Source organism: Amphibalanus amphitrite, unplaced genomic scaffold, assembly GCF_019059575.1.
Source record: "Amphibalanus amphitrite isolate SeventyFive unplaced genomic scaffold, NRLGWU_Aamphi_draft 000147F_arrow, whole genome shotgun sequence".
Classification (NCBI taxonomy): Eukaryota; Metazoa; Arthropoda; class Thecostraca; order Balanomorpha; family Balanidae; genus Amphibalanus; species Amphibalanus amphitrite.
Window position 1 is genome coordinate 572,065 of NW_024881642.1, and position 24,738 is coordinate 596,802.

The window sequence follows — 24,738 nt, forward strand, 5'->3', positions numbered from 1 at the left end:
ACTGTGGGGCCCTTATAGGTCTTCATGATGCTTGAGGGCCCTCGAGCCCATCGTGGGGACCTCAGATGCCAGCGCGGCCCGTGGAGCCAACGTGGGAGCCCTCAAAGGATGTCGTGAGGGGTCCTGGAGCCAATAATGGGGCCCACAGAGGCCGTCGTGAAGGCTCTCAGAGTCAGATGCCGCCCCAAAAAGTCGCTGTGTGGGCCGAGAGACCGGCATGGGGAGCACCCGACCGTACTGGACTCTCAATAGTCCCAGATCGGCTTTTGTCTCTCATCACAAGTATGTAATAAATGATTTGACGGGCTGCTTGAAGGACAGCCTACGGATTTAGGGCGGGGCGTCTTTCCCCATCAGGACAGGGGGCATCTTACCCCAAGGTACCGAAGTAACATTAAATCAGTACAATTTGTTAGCCATAAAACTACACCCTGAAACAAACTGTTTGGGACACAGTGCACGCATGTTGATGTATCACGACTATAGCAAGGGACGCAAATATTATCTACCTTCTTTGATATTTGCAATGTTTTGACACCAAAATATTTTTTGAAAACAGCAAATAAAAAACATGCAATCACCAGCCAGCCGTTGCCCAACCGAGCTTCGCAAATTTTTGTGCAGTTAACAAGGCAGGCTTCCGCTTTACGCTAAGAACATTAATTTCTAGGTTCGATTCTTTGTTTCGCCGCTAGAGGGGGTGGGGCGTCTTTCCCACCCTGGTCATCTTACCCCACTCTCCCCTACCGAATTCAGGGAATCATCAAACAAATGCTTCAAACTTTTTCAAAACAAATGATAAGCACTGAAAGGTAATACTTTAAAATAAGGCAACCAAAACAAGTCAGGAAATCTCTAAATTATTTGCACTGCAAACAATGTAACTGTATTGTGCAACTATGAACAAATATTCAGGTCAGTAACTTAACTGGGATGTGGATTAGGGTGGTCCGGTTTGCATCACTTTTTTGAAAAGTCACGGTCTCACCCCCCTATCTGGTGCATTTTGGGGCGCTGATTACGATAAGCACATAAAAAATGCAAATTTCGATTTTTTTTTGTAGGCCCCGGTCGATCAAAGATTTTGAAAATTTTGCGAATTCGCACATTTTTTACCATATATCAGAAAAATGAAGAATAAAGTTATTAAAATGATATTTAACAGATGCAGCAAACATATTCCTAGGCGTATGTGCGCAAATTAGTGAGCTAGGGCTAGCCAAATTATTTTTGGACTGAAATTACTGAGGCCATTTCCGTGTTTCCGCTCCCGGCCGCTAGGTGGCGACCGCCAGGGCGGTCGCTACCGGTAGAGGACGGGCCATCGCTCTCATGTGTTTTGACGCACTGCGACGACATTTTGAGTGACGATACTGATATTTACAAACTAATGACACAAGCGGTGTATTATTCTGCCTATTTCAATAGAATTGGGTATGAAATACCCACAAAGGAGTACGCACCACACCCACACAGCCTGGCGATTTTGCCGGCACTAGTCACAACCACTAAACCTTACGCAACGGCATAAAACGAACAAAGCAACAACATGTGATATTTAGCACATCTCGCACAAGGAGATTATGTCCTCTTATCCTGGTGTCCATCTAAGCTAGGTCACAGCGCCCGCGACTATAGCGCCACTTGGAGTCCGACTACTGACTACTGCCCGCGAAAGTGACGCCGAAAGGCTATCTTATTCAAGCTATAGCCGTCCTGGCGCACCGCGCTCGCCACCGCTCCAGAGGACTGGGTGGTAAGCTTGACGGCGCGCTCTGTGGACTGGGTGTGACATGGCACCCTAGTCCGCAGCGGCTCGTCCACCAGTGCCTCCAGGTCGCCGTCACTGAGAAAGCGAACACAAGGTGGCTCTACATCAGCCACTCGAGCGTACATGGTGACGTCGACAAGCTCCGTGTACTGGTGAGCAGACACATTCACCGACGCGCTTTGCACACGGAACTGGCGAACTGGCCCAGGCTGCCGGCGAGCTCGTGCCTCGCGCACCATCTGCACGGCTCGTGCTCTGACGTCACGGCGCTCGTCACCGAGCATACCGAGCACCACGTTCTCAGGAACCACGCTGCCGACCTGCCGGCGCTGTCACCTGAAGTCGAGCGGTCCCTGAGCTCCGACATGCAGCTCCTGTACCAGTGCGCCAGGTGTGTGACGACCGGTGATGGCAGCGCCGTGGAGCACCGGATCCACGGCCAGCTGAACATGGCGCGCTGGTACACGGCGCAGAGCCGTCTCCTCCGGGCGTACATGTCGCAGCCGGCTCCCAGCGCTGAGGACGATGGCATGGTGACGGACAGACACCGGCGTCTGACGACACTCGCCCTCTACATCGTGGCAGTGTACCTTCCGACCGTTCTGGCCATCAAGCACAAACCGGACCTGGTGGAGGCGCCCCGACATCTGTTCGACCAGCTGCAGCGACAGAGGCAACACATGGGAGGCCCAGACCTGCAAACTGCTCAGGGTAGCTGTGCGGCAATGCGTTGATGGCTCATCCTGAGAACGTGGTGCTCGGTATGCTCGGTGACGAGCGCCGTGACGTCAGAGCACGAGCCGTGCAGATGGTGCGCGAGGCACGAGCTCGCCGGCAGCCTGGGCCAGTTCGCCAGTTCCGTGTGCAAAGCGCGTCGGTGAATGTGTCTGCTCACCAGTACACGGAGCTTGTCGACGTCACCATGTACGCTCGAGTGGCTGATGTAGAGCCACCTTGTGTTCGCTTTCTCAGTGACGGCGACCTGGAGGCACTGGTGGACGAGCCGCTGCGGACTAGGGTGCCATGTCACACCCAGTCCACAGAGCGCGCCGTCAAGCTTACCACCCAGTCCTCTGGAGCGGTGGCGAGCGCGGTGCGCCAGGACGGCTATAGCTTGAATAAGATAGCCTTTCGGCGTCACTTTCGCGGGCAGTAGTCAGTAGTCGGACTCCAAGTGGCGCTATAGTCGCGGGCGCTGTGACCTAGCTTAGATGGACACCAGGATAAGAGGACATAATCTCCTTGTGCGAGATGTGCTAAATATCACATGTTGTTGCTTTGTTCGTTTTATGCCGTTGCGTAAGGTTTAGTGGTTGTGACTAGTGCCGGCAAAATCGCCAGGCTGTGTGGGTGTGGTGCGTACTCCTTTGTGGGTATTTCATACCCAATTCTATTGAAATAGGCAGAATAATACACCGCTTGTGTCATTAGTTTGTAAATATCAGTATCGTCACTCAAAATGTCGTCGCAGTGCGTCAAAACACATGAGAGCGATGGCCCGTCCTCTACCGGTAGCGACCGCCCTGGCGGTCGCCACCTAGCGGCCGGGAGCGGAAACACGGAAATGGCCTCAGTAATTTCAGTCCAAAAATAATTTGGCTGGCCCTAGCTCACTAATTTGCGCACATACGCCTAGGAATATGTTTGCTGCATCTGTTAAATATCATTTTAATAACTTTATTCTTCATTTTTCTGATATATGGTAAAAAATGTGCGAATTCGCAAAATTTTCAAAATCTTTGATCGACCGGGGCCTACAAAAAAAAATCGAAATTTGCATTTTTTATGTGCTTATCGTAATCAGCGCCCCAAAATGCACCAGATAGGGGGGGTGAGACCGTGACTTTTCAAAAAAGTGATGCAAACCGGACCACCCTAATGTGGATTCAAGTCATCTGCATGAGGTGATATAGGACAAGAACTTGAACCCTGAATCTCATCCATGCCTGAACCATCAAACGTCCTTTCAATTCAAGTCATTCAATTCAAGTCCAGTCAAGACAGGGTTACGTGTGTTATCATGATCCAAAAATGGTAACCAAATGACAATGATGGGCAAGGCTATATCATTAATGTAAACAAAATCCATGATACCTACAGTTCAACTCAAGTAGCGATGGTGACGATAGTGACGCAACCAATTTTTCATCATAAACAAATGTTTAACACAACAAATCTTGATAAATAATTACTTACGAGGCACACTGATAGATAGCAGACACCACTGTAATGATATCGCGATGAAAGCTAAGTAAAATGTCCATAATTTTACGGAATCATTGACACGTGTCACGTGGCATCTCTTCCACAATAACCCTGTTTACATAGCATTTAGACATTTCCCTAGATGGCTTAGAGATATCACAAAACTGGCCAGTGACCTTTTGCAACTACACAAGTGACTGTATTCAATGCTACAAAGACCACTTTCTCGGAATTCAGGCATAATACATCAATAAATTGCAATAAATAGGCTATTTTCGGCTCGAAAAAAGGGTACTATTTCATGCGTACAAAGACTATTTGCAAGCACCATATCTGCTGCCATATCTCCCTGCACCCCCTCGTAAACACTTTGCCATATTAGCTAAGTAAAGCTATATAAATCACAATATATGCAGATATACTTTACAAAAACAAAATATAAAACGATATATAATATAAACAAAAGTAAGATATAAAAGGCTTGAAAGAAAAACATCTTAGAAAACAAGTATTTGGCCCACCACTAATATCGAGTACTGCTGTCTCTCGGCAGACAGCTCTGCACTCTGATTGGCGGAAATCAAGGCTAACTAGTGCTGGGCAACGAAGTATGACCAAGTACAGCATGCTTAGGAACGATGATGACGTAGTTGGGGGTGGTAGATTTAGCGTGAAGACCCATCAAGAGATGATTTCCTGGCTTATTACTATTGGCAAAAATAGCGAAGTTGGGTTTATCAACAACAACATTAAGGGTTCTTTTCTGAAAATATAAAAGCATTCATCCTAGACTTTTCTAAAAACATCAAAATATGACTTCTAAGTGTATCACTTGAACCGCCACAAAACAGCTTGAACGCCGTGGCTCCCTAATGACGTCATTTTCTGATTAGCAAATCAGCGCCGAGCAAGGCTTACTCTGATTGGTCAGAGAAATATCGGGAGTTTTATGTTGAGGGGACCGGAGTGCGCCTTTGGTTAGGAATTTTTCACGGCGGTGGGGTAAAATCCTCTGGCTTAGCTCTGGCTTGTCTAGCAGTGCCATCTATAATAGAAGTCTTCAACTAGCAGTTTGGCACTTATGATCGCCTAGATGACGCTACCAATCGGTTTAGGTATTTGACTTGATGAATGAGCGCAACGTGATTAGAGGTAATTAGGTACTGACTCTCGAATCTGCTTAGAAAGTCATTTAGAGCGTATGTGATACCTGCTACCAAATATCTTACGCACTCAGTTTCTGCTTGGTGTTTCCATGCCTTTTGAATCGATCAAGAAAATGTCACTGCTCAGAGGTTGAAGGTAAGCGGGAAAAGGGGTGTTATATATTTGATCTTTCTATAAATGAATGCAGAATATGAATAAATGCAATCCGCTAAATGTAAGCCGCAAGGAGTGCATCGAACATAACAATCAGCTTTATTTTCATCGTTTTCATGGAAACAACTCAGGGGTGGAGATCTGTCAAAATTTCAGCGGGGGTCCAGGCCGGGCAGATGGAGGCGGGCTGGATGCAGTACCGTTGACTTACATAGCAGTAATTCGTTTTCAGGGGGGTCCTGACACCCCGACCCCCCCCCCCCGAGATCTCCACCTCTGAAACAACTTAGTCTTATGCTAAAATGTTGGGCAAAAACTTTGCAATATTCAACTCATATGATGCCCAAATGTACGACATACAATTCATTTGAAGCCCATGCGTCGTTTATTATCAAAACTACATAACATGAAGAGCGTCATAAACTTGGCAGGCTTTTTCTTTTTGGTGGCCAGCACTCCATTACCACATTTCTGGATTTTGTATTTGCTGCGCAGCATTTGTCGACATGGCGGAGGCCGAACACCTGAAAGTAGATCGAGCTGGCATGTGAATCTGGCAACTCCTATGTAAACGGGGCTAATGGCAGCCTTGCAGGCGGCGGCCATTTGCATTTAGGCACGAAACTCACGGAACTGCATAAAACAAAGTTTTTTCTTTTTTGCTTAAGAACACTTAGGCTATAAATATGATGTTCATATTTTGGCATCTTAAAATTATTTCAAGAAAGATTTTAAGCTGTTATTGATAAAGAATTATGAACCAGAAAACAAAGTTGCTCAATTATCTTTATTAGTTATTGAGGTACATCGGGTTTTGGCGCAGCTGCGACATTAAAAAGTTCTTAGTTGTGTTCAGTTTTTAAACTGCTATTTGCGAATCAAGCTAAGACCCAATTTTATTTTAGGAATGCTTTTGATTACATTGCTAGCGATTTCTATCTGTTGAGGAGAGCAGGAAAGAGAACACTAATTAAATAAAATAAAATATGTACAGGATCTTTTTGAAGTTGAGCGAAGTTGTGAATTTGTGGGGTGATGATAAAGTGATAAATGCTGCCTTCAATATTAGATGATAATGGTGAAGCTAGTGCTATAAAAACAGGGTTTTGACTTTTGGATAATGTAACTGCATTGCAGTGAAATGGAGAGCAAGACATGGTCAAGATCAATCACAGACTCATCAAAACAAAGTCAAATTTGTTACTAATGAATGCTTGGGAAATTTTGAGTAAGGTAGTTAAAGTATGTTTTCCAGTATACAGTGAGTTAAACATTGATACATGTTTATGTCTTGCACATAAGTTTTTTTGTAAGATAATTATCCTCATGGCATTGGAATTTGCTAGCACTGATAAGCTGCCATTTAACATTGGTAGACTGATGTGTTTGATGTTACAGATAACGTGTTTGCCCACTTCTTATGACATCATGCATTTGGGAGAAATGTGTCATGGTTGTCCTTTTTCTTCATCCAATGTCATTTAGCAAATCAAATTTGAGTTCAGAAAGTTTATAAAAAAATGTTTTCAAATTTTTATGACAGTAGTTGACTTTCATAATACCGACAAAATACCAAATGCTTTTGGTATAAAATACCGAATACCGAATCGGTATTGGTTCGGTATCGGTATACCGAAATTTTGGTAACCGATTGACACCACTAGTAGTCAGTGTCAGTGGCTGTGTTGGTAGTCGGTGTCGGTAGTCAGTGTCAGCGCCGGTAGCGGTGTCACTGGCGGTAGCGGTGTCGGTAGTCGGTATCGGTAGCGGTCTCGGTCTCCATGCGGCCCAGCGGCCCAGGGCAGCGCACTTCCGAGAATCCTCCACCAGAGAGAGTTCGGCCTTGGCCGCCGGCTGTCCTGACACCTTCAACAGCGGCGCGGCAGGTCCGTTAGGCCACACGCAGGTTATCTGACAGCCTCCGGCGCCGGCTGACAGGTGCCGAGGAAGGCAGGTCCAGGGAGCCGGCGATGTGACTCCGAGCGTAAGGAATGGAACAGAGACGGGCCGGCAGCCAGCGGACCCTGCTCGCCCGCCGCGACGAGACACGACGAGCGCGGAATTAAAATTACGATCCCGAGCGGTCCTCTGCGCCATATCTGGATCTACTTCCATTTCAAATGAGTAGCTCCTGCTGTGCGTTTTGGTACAACCTTGGCGTCCTCGTGACTTGCAGTACTGATAGTTCAGCCCTAAAACAAGATGCTGATTTCCCGAGGCTCGCAGATAAGCTCACAGATAGGCCCAGTCACAATAAGACACAGCCGGTTTACGAGCAGAGGAACGATAGTCAGAGAAGCGGCTGGTGTTTAAAGTAAACAAAGACCGCTGCAGAAGCAAGATCCGGCGATGAAGCTGGAGTCGAGGCAGATGATTGGACACAAGTGACCACAACCAGTGCGGAACCGGCCGAGGCCAAGCTGAACTGGGCGTCAAACTCGGCGATCAGATGATAACCAGTGCAGTCCCCGTCCGGGTAGCGCTGCCGTTACAGGCGCCGCAGGAGCTGCAGTACAGCTCACGGCGCAGTGTTGGGCTGCGATAGGCACCCGAGAGCTGCAGGGTGACATCATCCCTCTACCGCGGGCAAATTGCGGCTGGAACCATCGGCTCTCTGCGGTCAGTCCACCGGCTGCAGTCACGGGATATGGACTGATACTATGGACTGATATGGACTGATGCGGAGCTGATACTGCACAGCTCGCGGTCATTCATAAATCGATCAACCTTGAGACGAGCATAAATCGATAGAGAGGCTGGCTGCCCTTGAAATGCAGCGCCATCCTGATTTGCTATCGTTTGAGACGGTTGCAGTGGCTATCGGTTATCAACCATCGCGAAATAACCAGAGTAACAAAACAAAGTGGCGGTACTTCAACGATAAGGCAGGCCAGAGGCGGAAACATTATGCGGCAATGCAACTCAAGTGCTTATTTAGGCACATGTAACGAGCTTGCTGCTTGATTGGCACCTAAATGTGCAACGCGATAGGGTCTTCCACTAGCAGGCCAGCACCGCATCCCGTGCGGTCCCGAGTCAGCTGATCCAGAGCTCGCAGCTGATGTTGCACTGGCGTGGTGCGCTCCCCGCTAATTACAGAGTGTCAGCTCTCCCACACAGTAAACGCTCGCCCGCCCATCACACGAGGTGCGAGAGGTTCGGCGTTGGCCACATCCCAGCCATATGGCATATGAGAGAGAGAGAGAGAGAGAGAGAGAGAGAGAGAGAGAGAGAGAGAGAGAGAGAGAGAGAGAGAGAGAGAGAGAGAGAGAGAGAGAGAGCGAGAGAGAGAGAGAGAGAGAGCGAGAGAGAGAGCGAGAGCGAGAGCGAGAGCGAGAGCGAGAGCGAGAGCGAGAGCGAGAGCGAGAGCGAGAGCGAGAGCGAGAGCGAGAGCGAGAGCGAGAGCGAGAGCGAGAGCGAGAGCGAGAGCGAGAGCGAGAGAGAGAGAGAGAGAGAGAGAGAGAGAGAGAGAGAGAGAGAGAGAGAGAGAGAGAGAGAACAGCCAACGGACCTCTCCCCCGGGCCGGGGAGCGGCTTGGCACACCGCCCAACCACACCACGTGGTGAAGGGAGCCACGGGACGAACCGACGCGACCCGGAGGCGCTCCCAGAGATATGACCAAGGTCAGAAGACAACCAATAATTGGGAATGGAGATTCATAAATCACCGGTGATAGTGAATATACAAACCAGAGACGAACTGTTTTGAGTTGAATGAGGGAGCGGCAACGCTGGTTTAATGCCAACGAGCATGAGGCACGTGACATCAGTCAAGGTCAGGTCTGGTTAGTTCTAAGAACAGCAAGTGAAAAATATTTACCGTGTCGAGAGCGAAATGAATAAACAGACCCCTCTACCCAGACGCCAGCGGTCGGCAGTTCACGGTTCACGACACCACAGCCACGCAGATCGCTGAACCCTAACGATAAATACTCCGCCTGGGTACGCGCTTCATCATTTACTAGGGGGAAAGGTCACGGGAAAGGTCTGTTCGACCGGCGACGGTCCCGAGCGCGACCCTGGCCTGATTCCGTCACCTATCGCCAGAGAGGACCGTTACAGAGGGTCTGGGCCAGGGGCAGGGATGGGAGAGCGTCTCCCTCTCATCGCCGCCCTGCAGGAGAGGGACCGGACGCGGTCTGAGCAGCTGGTTTGAGCAGCCAGTCTGAGCAGCGGGTTTGAGCAGCTAGTCTGAGCAGCTGACGGAGCCAAGTACGCTGCGGCGACACCAGCAGAGGGACCTGTGCCGTCACCGTTCCCATGTATGACACACATCAGGGAGGGGCCGCGGCGGTGGCTTACGATAGTCACCAGACCACACAGATAGCACCCTGGCTGGGGAGGCCCGCTCCGATAGGCCGGCACAGGATACAGTGGATTACCGGTGCAGCGGAAAGGCGGAGGGCGGGCCGAACACTCAAGTGCGAAGCAGACTTGTGCCAAGGTCCCAAAAAGATCCGAGATCCAGGGTTCGCAGAGTCCAAGGTCTGGGACCTTGAAGGATCCTGGACCTTGTATTGTCATTTTTGTCGCGAGACCTTGGAAACCCAGGACCTTAAAACATCCATATGCCGCGAGACCTTGGAATCCCAGGACCTTAAAACATCCATATGCCGCGAGACCTTGGAATCCCAGGACCTCAACATTTGCATATGTCGCGAGACCTTGGAATCCCAGGACCTCAACATTTGCATATGCCGTGAGACCTTGGAATCCCAGGACATCAACATTTCATGTGACATGAGACCTTAGAAACCCAGGACCTCAACATTTCATATGCCGTAAAACCATGGAAACCCAGGGGTTAGGACCTCAAAATTTTGGTATGCTGCAAGACCCTGCAGAATGCAGACCTTCAGTACCAGTTTTATTATTTGTCATGGGATCTTAGGAGAACGGTCTGGACCTACACCATCATTTTGTTGAGGGACCTCAAGAATCCTGGAAGCTGGACCATGAGGTTTATGTTGCACATGGGCCACTAAGGACCCTGCACTAGGTTTTGTCTGTAGGCACTTCAATAAATATCTATGGTTGAGCGACCAGCTGCAAGGGGCTAGATAGCTACACGAAGAGAAAACGAACCAGACTGTGTAGACATATATAGAGCAAAATCGTTGCCATGGCTGTGAGGCAGAACTGGAACAAGAGACCTGGTAGCTTTTTACATTATCAATGTTATGGATTATGAAACTGTCAAACAGTGGACAGTGGTGGTTTGGAGAGTTCTTTTCTAATCTCACCTCACATATTTTCTGGGTTGTGATATGCCGGGCTTGAAGCTACTTGGAAGCTACCCACTGACCAAGTAAGTGTCAAACTTATTTGTTTTGCAATTCATCAAATCACCATTGAGCAATGAGCAATATAAGCAATGATTCCATGACAGTTCAACTTTTTCGTTTAGCAGGTTTTCGTCGGACAATTTTTCGTCTGCAGATTTTCGTCCGCAGACTTTCGTCTATGCATTTGTTCGTCTGTGCATTTTTAAGTCCGCGCATTATTTTCATAAGGACATTTTCCGCCTCGTCCAGACGAAAAAATGCCGGACAGAAAAATACTCAGACGAAAATGCACCAAATTAATTCGAACAGACGAAAAAATGCAAGACGAAAAAGTCAGACGAAAATCTGCCGACGAATAACCGGCTGACGAAAAAATTGTCAGATGGAATTTTGTTCAGAGCCTTCAATCTAATGTGAATGAACAGTAAGTAAGGTTTGCGCTCGCTGATAGGTACTCTAATTCTATTGGCTTAGTCGTTCAGTTTTTCTGTGAGCGCTCGCGCAAACAAGACTTAGAACATATTTTACTTTTTATCCAAGGTATTATGTAACTGAATGTGCAGAAAATCGAAAGCATATACCTATCCAATTCAACTTTTCCATTTCTATGAAGCCTGTAGGTTTTATTTCTGGTTTTTTATATTGCCTGAAAGAATACTTGAATGTCTGTCTTCAATAACTGTGAGGTGCTATCCTACATTCCTACTGATAAGGTAAGATTGAATTGAAAGGGACACGACAATACAAATTGCAAGGTACCTATTACCTACCTATATTTTTATGAATTTGTCAGGTTAAAGAAGGAGAGATTGATATTATGATTCATTTTTAACTTGTGTTGAAGCTCCCCCTACCTATGTTGGTTAACGATAAAACCACCACAGTCCACAGGTTTGCATAGGTTCTGCCCCTTTCAATGTTGCTGGGCATCCGTTGGCAGAATATTTAGAAGTAAGTCTGCTCATCAGAATGTTAGTTTGTTTAAGTTCTTGTTGTGGGACCCTGAATACTTTGGATCCTGAGATGTATTCTTGTCGTGGGACCTTGAGGACTGTGGACCCTGAACTCTGAAGTGTGTACTTGTCATGGGACCTTGGGGACTGTGGATCCTGAAATTCACACTTTTCGTGTGACCCTAGGGACTGTGGATCCTGCAATGCATTCTTGTTGTGGGACCTTGGGGACTGTGGATCCTGCAATGCATTCTTGTCGTGGGACCTTGGGGACTGTGGACCCTGCAAAGTATACTTGCTATGGGACCTTGGAAACCTTGGATTCTAGAAATTGAATTTGCCGTGGGACCTTGGAAACCTTGGATTCTAGAAATTGAATTTGCCGTGGGACCTTGGAAACCTTGATTCTAGAAATTGAATTTGCCGTGGGACCTTGGAAACCTTGGATTCTAGAAATTGAATTTGCCGTTGGACCTTGGAAACCTTGGATTCTAAAAATTGAATTTGCCGTGGGACCTTGAGGATCCTGGATCTTGATTTTTGGTCCCGGCACAAGTCTGGTGCGAAGTATCTTGAAGAGGGCATTCGCCGTTCAATGGCTCCCAAACACTCGACTCAAGAAATCGACCGGGCTTTCTAATAGTCAAAACAGCAACGTGGATAATCCATATCATCGGATGATCTATGATGACCCTCCCCCCAGTTTCCACTGATAACCCGTGGACACCAGTGGAAACCTGGCTGAATCTAAGATACTTGTGATGTATGTACACTTTCGCTGCTGAGTGGTAGTCCAGCACACATACTGCCGCGGAATACGTCTTAGTAGGCAGAGGTCGGTATGCACTCTACATCAGTATTGTTACTGCCTTTTGACGTAGCTTGGTGGCCAGCAATGGCCTGCAACAAGACTAGCGAGCACAGTGACGAAATGAAGCACTCAACGCTCCCCTGCACTCTTCAGGCTCCAGCACATTACCTTCACAGCTGGATTCGCTCAATGAAACTGGGACAACGAACCATGGTCAAAACCGACTATTCAGATGCAGCGATCCCTTCAAAGATAGTGAAGTACCGACGAACCATGCAATGTGTATTGTGTGTCCTTGTCCGTGATTTGTAAACATATGGCAATTTCAAAGAAACAATTTCAAAGAAAAGGCATGCGCATTTGGACGCACACACTTGTCTAAACAATGCCTACCGTAAAGGCTTGCTAGGCCTATGGATTAGACCATGACCAAAGAAAATCCCCAAAGGAGGCAGAGTTCAATATATGAGAGGACAAAACCAACAGAGACAGATGACTCGATACATGTGCCATCTCCGCATTCTTTTGTGGAAAGATCAAACAGATTCTGGCCAGTCAGCATCGCAAACACGTTCGTGTCCGTCGGCGAGGTCATTAGAGAGGAGCGGTCGTCGCTGAACCAACAGCCACACCTCTACGTGCGTTCACCCATAGCATATTCGTCCGCCCACCTACCGTGCTCATCCCCAGAGCGGGCAACTCCCAAGAGTTATTTGGACACTGGACAGTGCTGATGAAACGTCCAACACAGCACAGCACAGCTATACCGCTAAGGCACAGCGCTCAAAGCCCAAACACACTCCATACCGCCACTAAAGGCTGTCCGCCGGCGCTTAGTCCCGCACCACACCACACCTGACCGTTCGGCGCCCGAGGGCCGGCCGGTCAGCGCCCCAAGCCGCTGGCAGCCCACCCATTCAGAGACAGTCACGCGGTCTGTGGCGAGAGTCGAGGCCGACGCACTGCGTCCCGACTCAGACGAGTCGGGGTGGTAGGGAGGGGGAGGGGAAGGTTAGGGCGCGGACCGGGCTACCGGCCAGAAGTAACAGCCCGACAGAATGAATGGGAAGTCTGAGAGGGCTTCAAAGAGCAACGGCGCCCGAGCTGCTTCTCAATGAAGGGGAGGGTGGCTTGTACGACCCGTGGTCAGCAGCGCCGGCACTGGTGGACTGGTGGTGTATTGATTCCCAGGGTTGACGTTTTGACATTCCCTGGAACCACTTCAGCGCGCAAACGCGAGCGCATTACCCGCACGACTTAGTTTTGATCCGTGCCGTTTGTTTCCGACCTGACCTGATTTTTCAAGTCTCACACCAAATCGACCAAACCCTTACTAGATCCAACTCCACCCAACTCGACTTGACCTAACCCGTCCCGACCCGACCCGTCTCGTCTAATCCCATCCCATTCCATCACATCCCGTCTCTCCCCGCCCTATCCCGTCCTCTGACTGACCTCGGGGTCGGGGACGTCGGTGGGCGACCGCTGCTCGCCTCCTCTGCCGGCCGCCTGCGGCAGACACAGGTCACAGAGGTCAACCAAAAGCGGTGAGGGCCGACCACGCGGGTCACGTGGTCAGTTTCGCCGGGAGTTCTATACCGTCCTGGATAGTGGGGATAATCACCGACTAACAATAGACTTGGGGCATGGCGGAGAAAACGAAAAATAAAACATGACACTCGTGTAGCATATGGTGAGCAAACAGTTGTTCATGCAGTTGACGACGAGCGGAAATTGTTCAAACACCGATACAGTAGGTAAGATATATCTTTAAAAAGGTGTTTTAAAAGCAGCCGCACGACAATTCTTTTAAATCAAAATTCTTACATACGAGCCCTGTCAATAAGCAATAAGTTATGCAACTGCGTTTAATAAATAAACCATTTCATAATCAGAAAACGGAATGTCTAAGCCCATTGCTTCAGAAAATCAGCGAAAACAATGGAAATAAACAGTGTGTCCGAGAAATATCTACTCAGACACTTTATCTTGTTCATGTATCTCCTTATCGCCAATTGCGGCCAAGACGATTAATCATTATCGTGATTGTGTTTCTGTCACGAGCCGGCGCCCGAAATAATAGCGAAACCTCTCACTCTCGCTCTACCTCGCCTCGCCTCGACCCAACACGACTGAGGAATTTCACGAATCCGTTTTTTTTTTTTTTGTTGTTCGTGCGATAATCTATCACGGACTTGCGCTCGTCCGGGTGCAGTGTCCCCGGCTTCTGTAATGGATCACAGGCGGCCGACCAAAAACAACACTGCCGTTTGACCACGACAGCTCTCAGCACCGTGCCGCAACAATGCATAATAGTAATGTCAAAACCTGAGGTTGACTGGCGTACAATAACAACATGGAGACATGCCGGTTAAGTCAGAAATGTTGCATTGAAGAATCACCAGACCGAGAGCACAAAGCTTCACACAAGCAGAACAGAAAGAAGAGGATATGCAAAAGAATTTTGAATACGAGAGAAAATCCAAACATTTGATTTAATAAATACCAAACGTTGGCCGAACTACAAACCACGTGGTCAAAACCGAAGCGACTTCGCACTCTGACTCACAGAAGCCAGCTCTGGGCCGCCGAGGTCCTCCTCCAGCCAACCTCTGTCGGCCAGTATCAGTAGCTCACACTACCACCTCACTGCTTCGCCACAAACACACGAACTCTCGGTACACCACAGTGTTCGTGCCAGCGGAGCGGTTGGACGCAGGCGCCTCGACGCAGCGCGGCGCCCGACTGACCGGCCGACCGGCGCGGAGGCACCGCCCTCGCCCGGCAGACGGCCGGCGCCGCGCCGCGCCGCCGCCCAAGGTCCCGGCGCAGCCCGCCGGCAGACGGCAGACCGAGCTGCCGCAGCTCCGCGCGCCCCGCTCTCTCCACTCACACCCTCTCTCCCGGTGGGTCACCGTGAACCATGGGGAGGCATGAACAGAGTGTGAGGACCGAAAGGTCTCGGCGTGGTTCGTGACTTCCATGGGGCCAGCGCGGAGGCCCGGTCATCAGTTCGCACCGACAGGGAACACGGTGATTGGTTTGGTTCGGATGACCGCTAACCAGGGGCGTTGTTGACTCTACATCTGTTTGGGCCGACAATCAATCAACAAATTCAGCACAATAGCCCACGGTCAAAACGAGAGATGAGAGTTTACAAATAAGCAAAAACGAGTGTTGCACAAACAACAAAAGCGTTAGAGGCACACACAAACACAAGAAGCCGACAAACCGACAGACAGACAGACAGACAGACAGACAGACAGACAGACAGACAGACAGCCGGCAGACGGCGCTCTATCCGTGACGCAGTGGAAGCCACCCAGCACCCTCAGCCACCCACTGCCACCAGCCCAGTCCCGGACCCAGCATCTGTCAAGCTCTCAGAGCGACAGGCTAAGCTCGGCCCGGCCGGATCCGCCGCCCACACATAAACACAGTGTTTGTTGTTTTCGCGGTCGGGCCAGGGACGCGACAGTCTGGTCTGGTCAGGTCTGTTGCAGGTACTGAATCAAGGATATATAACGTGCATCACGAACGGCAATCATTGGAAGACGTGCAGTAGAGGCTCCGACCTTTATTGCACTCGCTCCGTTGCATAATAAGTATATATGGAGCTCCAGTGGGTGCATGCATTGTCGATAGATAAATGAGATCATGTTGCACAAGGCCGCTGTGATACACATTAGAATTATAGAATCGTGCCGAGCTAGTCCAAATATAGCCAGATAAGGGCTACACGGATAAAGTCGAATATTGTCTGCACGAAATATTGAACCCAGTAACGACTTGCTGACACAATCACAGGCCAGATCAGCTCATATCCACCACTTGCCAGCATAGCAGGAATGACGCTTCAATCGCAGATAAAATCATGTGTTGCCAATGGCCGGCAAAGAATTAAAACGGAAAACTGAGCATGCATGCCATTAATTCAACCACATACCAGGCATCGCTCGGCCATCGTAAGTCAAAAACCCACCATCCGAAAAATGGCATTTAATGCCGGCGCTCATTGAATCAGGGTAACCGGTTACCGGTCTGCCGTTTTTTTATCAGCAGGAGGCCGTATACGATATGCCTGTGGAATGTTGAGTGTGTGGGCAGCTAGCACGCGGCCGGACACGGGTGGCCGGCTGTGATATAGCCACTCGTGTTTACAGTTGGGTACACGTGCCACCCTCTCGGTGTCTGTGCCCCGACAGTCTGTGTGTATGGGGGGGGGGGGGGGGGAGAGTGTTTATGTGTCGGGGGTTTGGTGTTGAAAAATGTTATGCAATGTTATATAATTATAATAGTTATTTTTCAATAATATAAAATGTAACAGGTAATGCAAGGGTCAACTCCTCGCCATGAAAGTCCGACAGTTGTAAGTACGGTGAGTGACTGTTGGTAGCGTTAGGGAACGGATTAGACTCATGGTAGGTAGAGACGGTTGATGGCCGCTTCTTTGACTGCATGTTGATTGTTGCCCCTACTAAGGGAAATGGTAGGGTGTTGACGTGGTTATTCGTTGACCTGTGCCGGGACTGAGTGTCGAGCATGGTGAGCGGGTTCAGTGGGCGGCGATCGGCCCGTAAATAAACTCCACCGGCCGTGACGGGCCTGGTAGCCCGCTCAGCCGCTCGCTGCCATCATTATTTACATGTTACGTCACCCATGAAAAGAGCGTCCTCAGCAGCGCGGCTGTGACCCAGGAACAGTACCCTGGGGGCGCGGGGCGGGTCCGTTCGGCACTATCGGAGCTCCGCAGGCACCGGCGCCCGCTCTCTGGGGACGGGGACAGCTCCCCCGTTCAGCTATCGGTAAGCACAGCTCGCGAGACTGCGAGGTAGTGGGAATTTCAGCAACAGGCTCGGAGCGTATGACCGTCTTGATCAGGCGGCTGCAACAGCCTCGTACCGGGAACTTCATAGTTGGATAAATTCCAGGAGGCTTAACTTGGAGAGTTCGAGCTATCAATTAGTGTAAGTTAGTCCAAATGCTTCCGCAGTGGATTTATGCTCGGGAGACGGTGTTTGCAATTGACCTTTAAGACTGATATCGGATCGTCCACTGCAGGCTGGCGCTCCTCGTGGTGCGACTGTTATCCAAATTGCGGTTGCCAACCGTTGGGCTGAATGGTTGGCATGTATTTGTATAGTTGAGGCCATTAGACACAGTGGAGGAGGGGACGAAATAACGGTATGACCGCACTGTCGTCTGCACCCTCTTCTTCGCTGGCCAATTTGACGTCACTCAACGGTTCTTGCTCAGTGCAGCACCCCCTCCCCGGAGAATGTCTGGTTACATCAGCCACTCAATCCCGAGGGATGATCCAACCGAGACACCAGCCAGACATCACATGACTAGCACGCGCAAGAAAAAGCTTGGAGGGAAAACAGACATCAGGCATAAACCGTAAAACAATAATAAAAATATTGGGTGAAGAGCTTTTTTCGTGTCTTTTAAGTTATGCAGCTATATAAATGAAAAATAACACACATTATCCTGATTAAAAAAAAATCACGATGGTATGAAAAATGTTTGCGTTATACGTTCATCATTTGAGCATGCATGTGGTACAATGCAGATCATCATTTCACATTCATCAGCCGCAACGAGATCTACGCTACACGGAAGGAAAGAATCTTCGGAAACATACATCTAAGATGCATGGCAGAATTTAGTCAAGCACTATCCGCTAGCCTATTACCTAAAGGCTACCATTCAAAACTTGCGGGCAACACAGCTTCAGCACCCGCAACTCGTATCAAAACTGCGGTTGGAACCATAGAGATCTTGGGACCACCAGGACAGATGAGGTCCGATCAAGTCAGCACTTTTCCGTCATCGATGACGTCAATTGTGCTATCACCAGTGAGTATCGGCATTCATGAATAAATTAGTCGTCCAAACGACTGCGGCACGTCATACCCCGCAGCCGCCAAACACACAGGCTGAATTCACAGAAATGGCTGCTGGTGGCATATTGAGCTAACTGGAATTGGCATTGAAAACGCTGATTGCTACTTGCTTTGGTAGAGGGTGAAACTATACATATATGAAAGTCATTACTAATCGGCGACTCCATAATTCGAAGCTAATTCACGTCATTCTATAACCAATTGACCACATAGGGCGCCGGATGGATTGAACGTGGACAAACCTACGCCAAACGACCGTCTCGTCTTGTTCTGACGATGACAGGCGTGCGCATCCTGTGTGTATTGCGTGACAGACGTACGAAACACTTACCTCAGACGAGGCCGGCAGTGTCGACTGATCCGTGGTCGCATCCAGAGTCCGCGACTGGTCTGTGGCCGTGTCCCGTGTCCGCGACGGCCTCACGGGTGTCTCGGAGACCCGGCTCGCCTTCCCGCCTGCTGACGGCTCGGGCACACCAGTCGGCTGTGCAGGCGATGTCTCAGTGTTCTGGGCTGTGTCGGCGGGCTGGGACGCTTTAGAAGCCGCGTCCACCTCCGCAGTGATAGACTCCGTGGGTTTCACCTCAGCCGGAGCCGACCTCAGACGCTTTTTGAGCTTCTTCACGATTGTCGTGCCCAGCCGTTTGAACTTTTTCAGCTGGACCGCCTTCGGGGTGGTTTTCAGTGGCACTACAGTAGTGGTCGTCTCCACCGGCACTGTAATCTCGGCGCCGGGGGAGGGAGCCGCTGTGTCGGGAGCTTTGTCAGCAGCAACCGTCTGTGCCTTCTCCGGCTCGGGCTGTACTGTCTTCGCAGGTTTGGCTCCATCAGGTTCAGTCCCTGTTCGTGCAGGTTCGGTCTGCTCCAAAGATCCATCAGCAGTTTCAGCTGATTTTCTGGCTTCGACGGTGATTGGTAGCACCTCCGTCTGAACCATTCTGACGGGAGGCGAGACCTCCTCCAGCTGAGCTCGAAGACGCTCCACTTCCTGTCGATAGAAAGGAAGATCACGTCAGTCATCGAAGAAAATACAAACCAAATTCCAAGAAATGCGAATTTTGGCTTCGGCATGCATATCGCACGAGGAGATAGCTGTATGGTCACATTTTTTTTTTTTTCGTAAACAGTACGGTCTGCCCAGAGACAGCTACGCTCACCAAAATGCGTGGATCGCAGCTTCTCAGAACAGCGTCCTCTGTTTACCATAGGTCCAATACTGACGATCAGGGCAGTGAAGCAAATGAGCATCTGACCTGTCTGCCGGTCCATCTGACCTTCCGCCCCTGTGTGAGACTGCGCGTCTGACCTTCCATCCCAATGATCCGCCCGAGAGTCTGACCTGTCTGTGTCGGTCCAGCTGGGCGAGGCTCTCCGTCAGCCGGCTGCAGCGCTCCTCGGCCGCCACGTGCAGCTGGCTCAGCAGCTGCTGCAGCTCAGCGCGCCGTGAGGTGAGCGTCAGCGCGCCCGACAGCTGCTCAGAGCCTAACAGCAGCTGAGGAACGGACAGAGACAGAGGTCAGTCGCAGAACAGAGGTCAAATGGGAACGGAGGACAGAGCTGGTCACCTGGGGACGGATAGAGGTCAGCTGCGGAAGAACGAAAGGAGACAGTGTCAGTGTTGGTTTGAGCCTGATTCGAAGTCAGCTAGGAGGTCAAAAGTGAGGCCAGTTGATGCGTCAGCTACAGCTATGAAGAAACAGCTATGAAGAAACAATAGAAGAAGGCAGTTGGAAGTACGAATGCTGAAAGTGGGTGAAAAAATATACAAGCGAGCGGTGACAAGCCAAACGATTCAGACATAACCAAGATTCACGCGGAAGCGGGTTTCTGTCAAAGGTCACACTCGCCCTTACAGTCGCGACTCGGGCGGCTGCTTTCTAAAGCTTCCACATCCCGCGTATACGCTTGGCGACAGCTTGTTTAAAGCTTATCATAATGACAACCATAATTAATGTGCTCATTGCTCAATGTCAAACATCGACAAGTTCATGTAAAATATCAGGAGAGCTAGATTCGTATTCGATATTCACTCAAAATGCGCTCGCAGAGTTCGCTGTTTGAACATCTACAGGAGGCGACACCAGTTAGGTTTTAAAAGTTGTTCAAGAAGTCCTAATCATACTTGCCGCATTCTCCCTGTTTCGATCTAACTATGTCTCCGGCTCTCCTCGTCATCCCTTTGCTACTTTATCCCCACCTTTCCTTTCCTCACACCCCACCTCTCCTCCCTCTACCAACCCTTCTCTCTTTTCACCCACCATGACACGGTTGGCCCTCTTCCCCTCTACCCACCATGAGTCGCTCGGCCTCCCTGGCGACCTCTGTCTCCCTGCTCGCGATCTCTGCCGGCAGCGGCTGTACCGCAGCCAGCTGGAGGCGCAGGGGGCTAGCCAGTGCCGCCGGGGAGCCCAGCTCCGTCTCCGCGGCCGAACACCACACCTCGACATCGGAGAGCAGCAGCTCACAGCGCCGCCACAGCTCCAGCGTCTCCTGCAGCACCAGCACCTGCAGAGGGGGAGGGGGAGGGGAGTCAGCAGCTCGCAGCGCCGCCACAGCTCCAGCGTCTCCTGCAGCACCAGCACCTGAGGAGGGACGGGGAAATCAGCAGCGACTCACAGCGCCGCCACAGCTCCAGCGTCTCCTGCAGCACCAGCACCTGAGAGGGGGAGGGGAGGACCATCAGCAGCTCGCAGCGCTGCCACAGCTCCAGCGTCTCCTGCAGCACCAGCACCTGATGAAAGAGAGGCGGCATTTAGTAGCAGCTCACAGCACTCAGCACCTGAGAGAGGAGAGGAGGGGTTGAGAGGCTGTTCCTGTCTGAGGAGTAAGCGAATCATGGCAGAGGGGTACAGAGAGAGGTCGATGGAGGGGTGGGGAGAATTATGGCAGCTGGAAAGGAATAATGATAAATAAATGATAGCGGTGGAAATCCTCTTCCCACAGTCCCCTCCTTCTCACCCGGCTTCTTCCCACCTCCCGTCCCCTCCCTCCTCATCCATCATGAAGATGAAGATGAAGATGAATATCTTCATCCCAGTCTTTCACCCGTCTCCCTCCCTCTCACCGCCAGCCTCACTCTCACCCAGCTCCTTCCTCTCTCTCCCACTCCCGTCCCTCTTACTCGTCTTCTGAGCGCCGTCTCCGTGTCTGTCTTCCTCCGCTGGCAGTCCCGCAGTAGCTGTTCGGCGGACGGCCCGGCCGCGCGCGGTGACAGGCTCGGCTGGAGAGCGGTCATCTCTGAGAGGAGTCGGGTCATCTCGGCACACTGGCTCACACCGGCCTGAGGAGGGGAGGGAGGGTCAGACAGAGCACAGAGTCAGGTCGCAGAGGTCAAACATAGGTCAGAACGGCGACAAGGAACTTCAGCGCTTCATTGGAAAGCACAGACACACCTGATATAATGTTTGGCATGTTTGGCAATGGAAAACTAGACTGATTCGCATGACACTTCTCCAAAAGATATCTACAGACATCTACTATGCATTAGGTACATAAAGGAGGGTGGGACTAAATGCTTACTTCGAAATCTAAGCTACGTTGCGGCATTGGCGGTTATGTGCGGCGTGTATGCCGCATGATTAGTAAGAGGCGACCACTAAATTAAAGACTCAAACGCTCCGACCGGTTCTCAATGAATAACACTGCATACCAAAAATGCCAACCGCTCTCGTCATAAGATATTCAGCTTTAAATAACTAGGTTATCTACATCATCATTTTGAACCAAATTAATACTTTCAACTTAACTCACTCATTGCTTCCTTTGTTGTCTCCAAACAGTCGTTCGATTGTCTGGAAATCGTATGCTAAATCCCGTACCTGTATGCGACTGGTGCATATAAAGGCCGATAAAAGAATTTGAATAGGCTCTGGCATGCGATTTCCTGGCTACCCAAAAAAGTCTGTTTCAGTCTTGCTATCAAAACATGACCTCGCCCGCACAGGGGGGGGGGGTTGATGCAACCCCCCTAAGGTTTTTCGCGAATAACTCGCTTAAAAAGCGGCTGATCGCGACGAAACTTTCAGTACCCTCGCATTGATCAATTTAACACCCATCCTGAAAATTTCATGACCCTGACCCAAATGACCTTTGACCTGTGACCTACTTTTCGAGACCATGTTTGGCCGGAACCGCGATTCAGCGTATGTCGGCTCGCATTAGCAGCGCGTTTGCAGTCTTTTCGTGGTTTCAAGCGTTCAAACATGTGATATGATGTTGCCCCCATGCATTAGGGTGGGTGTCAAGGTCACCTGAAGGTCAGGTCAGGTCATTGACCTTTGGTGACCTCGGTTCACTTTTTCGAGTTTGACATGTTTCTAGGTCAGTTTTTTTCGAGCTGAATTCGAATTAAGCAACCACATGAACGTTTACAAAGTAGTTTTGGTGCCTTCGTAACATGTTACGAGGCTGTCAGAGGCGGTTGACACCTACTACAAATACCTGGCAGGACCTCTACTGGTTGACCTGACCTGACCTAACCCGACCTGGCCTAAATGAATGAAGACATCATCTGTGATCAAAACTAGCATGATGTTCGTGATCAGCACCCCGAAAAACCCCATAGCAGCCACACTACGACGTTCTAACAGGTCCCAATTTTCCCGCCTTTTGGGTCATTGACCTGACCTGGAAGGTCAACCGATAACCTAGGACCTTAAAATTGGGTATCATCGGCTTTCTCTCGTCACGGGCAACACGCTCGTTTCTTTCCGCGAAGCTCTAGCTTGATCAGGAGCGAAACGGCAAGGGGTTATACCTTATACGTTCGCGGCTGAGTATTAATTTGGTTCAAAACAATGATGTAGATAAGTTAGTTATTTAAATCTAAATATCCTATGACGAGAGCGATGGACATTTTTGGTATGCAGTGTTATCCATTGAAAACAGGTCGAAGCTATTGAATTTTTAATTTAGTGGTCGCCGCTTACTAATCATGCGGCATACACGCCGCACATAACCGCCAATGCCGCAACGCAGCTTAGATTTCGAAGTAAGCATTTAGTCTCACCCCATAAAGGAGCCAGAATCATCACCCTCCACTGCTCCAAAGGTTCGGCGCCTGTGCTGCCCCCTACATATTCTGCTTAGGTGCCTGCTCCCTGTCCCTTACATTTTCCTGGTGCCTATTACCCTACATATACACATCTGGTCTGATACTTGTATTGTACCCTAGTCTATGGCACCTGATGCCTACGACCAGCGTATGACCTGGTGCCTGCCCCCTATTATCTGATTTAGTGTCTGTCCTTCATATCTGACCTGGTACTTACCTGCCCCATCCATATCTGGCGTGCCTGCTCCCCACATCTGACCTGGTGCCGGGCAAGGAGGTCATTCAGCTCGTCCAGCGAGTTGATCACTCTCGGCTGCTGGACCAGTGGTTCGTGCTGCTGCAGCCACTGCTGTACTCTCTGCTGGAGCGCGGAGAACCGGGCCCAGCTGTCTGCGGGCTCGGACAGTCCCTCAGTCTCGGACGGCGGCAACTGGACGGGCTGTGGGGAAGGGGGCGCCGTTAGGTGACGATGGGAGCAGTTTACATATAGGAGACGTTCTGGTAACTGTGCGGGTGGGTCTTCAGTGAGCTCAGACGACTGTGGTGTTGATGGTGCTGGAGAGGGATGGTGTACACAGAAGCAACGCTGAACTGGGTGCTGCACTTTAAGCTTGACGACTACACTGACAGGGACAGAGGGTCGCTCTCACTATCCTTATGGACCAAGTGAACAGGCCACCAGTACCAACATCAGCATGTCGCAGTTATAGGCCTGTGTTTGGGCATTATTTATTAGAGCGTTAGCAAAGTAGTCCAGTAGATACTGATTACTGGTGCCATAGGTAGCACAAATTTAAGCATGGAAAGTCGGGAAAAAATCAATGAGAGGTCACATACATCGTCCTTACATGATTTGACTAGCAGACTTGAGCAACTTTTAGTAGCTTTCTTCCTCGCCTTAACCCGCGACCTGGTGGGGGGGGGGGCTATTTTTTGCCCCCCTCCAGACTTTTCGATATATCTCCAGAACCGCTGCGCCGATCGTCACCAAACTTTCAGTACCCTCCCGGACATCAATTTTACACATTGTGACCAAAAATTTTTCCAACAGCTATGATAGGTTGGCCGGAAATGACGTCAGAGTGACGTCATGTTCTGCCGTTTTCGACCCAAAAAAGGGTTTCGCGGGAAGAGCTGTCAGGCCTATAGCTTTGCAAATACAGAAAAATGTTTAGGACATAAAAGCTGTAGAATTGACAGGGCTACAAAACTGCTATCTCGGATTTTTGAATTTTTTTGATTTTGACCCCCAAAAATCAAAAAATAGATTTTTGGGATATAATAGTCAAAAAATCCAAAAAGTTTTTTGAATTTCGCAAAAACCGGAATATATGTGATAGTCCTTACCGCCTTCCATCCACATACCAAATTTTAGATTGATACCTCTTTTTTTGGCGAAGTTATAGCGAAAAAAATGTTCAAAATTGATGACGT

The 24,738-nt window shown here is 49.7% G+C and overlaps 1 protein-coding gene across 1 annotated transcript in view; it reads right to left on the reverse strand.

Annotated features, from left to right (window-relative positions):
- Positions 1-13,779: 13,779 nt before the first annotated feature.
- LOC122382794 overlaps positions 13,780-24,738 on the reverse strand; it is a 72,934-nt gene continuing 61,975 nt past the window's right edge. Inside the window, exons 19-25 of the mRNA XM_043368594.1 lie at positions 23,564-23,743; positions 21,373-21,531; positions 20,868-20,982; positions 20,544-20,833; positions 19,591-19,743; positions 18,583-19,239; positions 13,780-13,854 (exon numbers count right to left, since the gene is read on the reverse strand). Of these exons, the coding sequence (XP_043224529.1) occupies positions 13,780-13,854; positions 18,583-19,239; positions 19,591-19,743; positions 20,544-20,833; positions 20,868-20,982; positions 21,373-21,531; positions 23,564-23,743 (1,629 nt within the window). The remainder of the gene's footprint in view (positions 13,855-18,582; positions 19,240-19,590; positions 19,744-20,543; positions 20,834-20,867; positions 20,983-21,372; positions 21,532-23,563; positions 23,744-24,738) is intronic.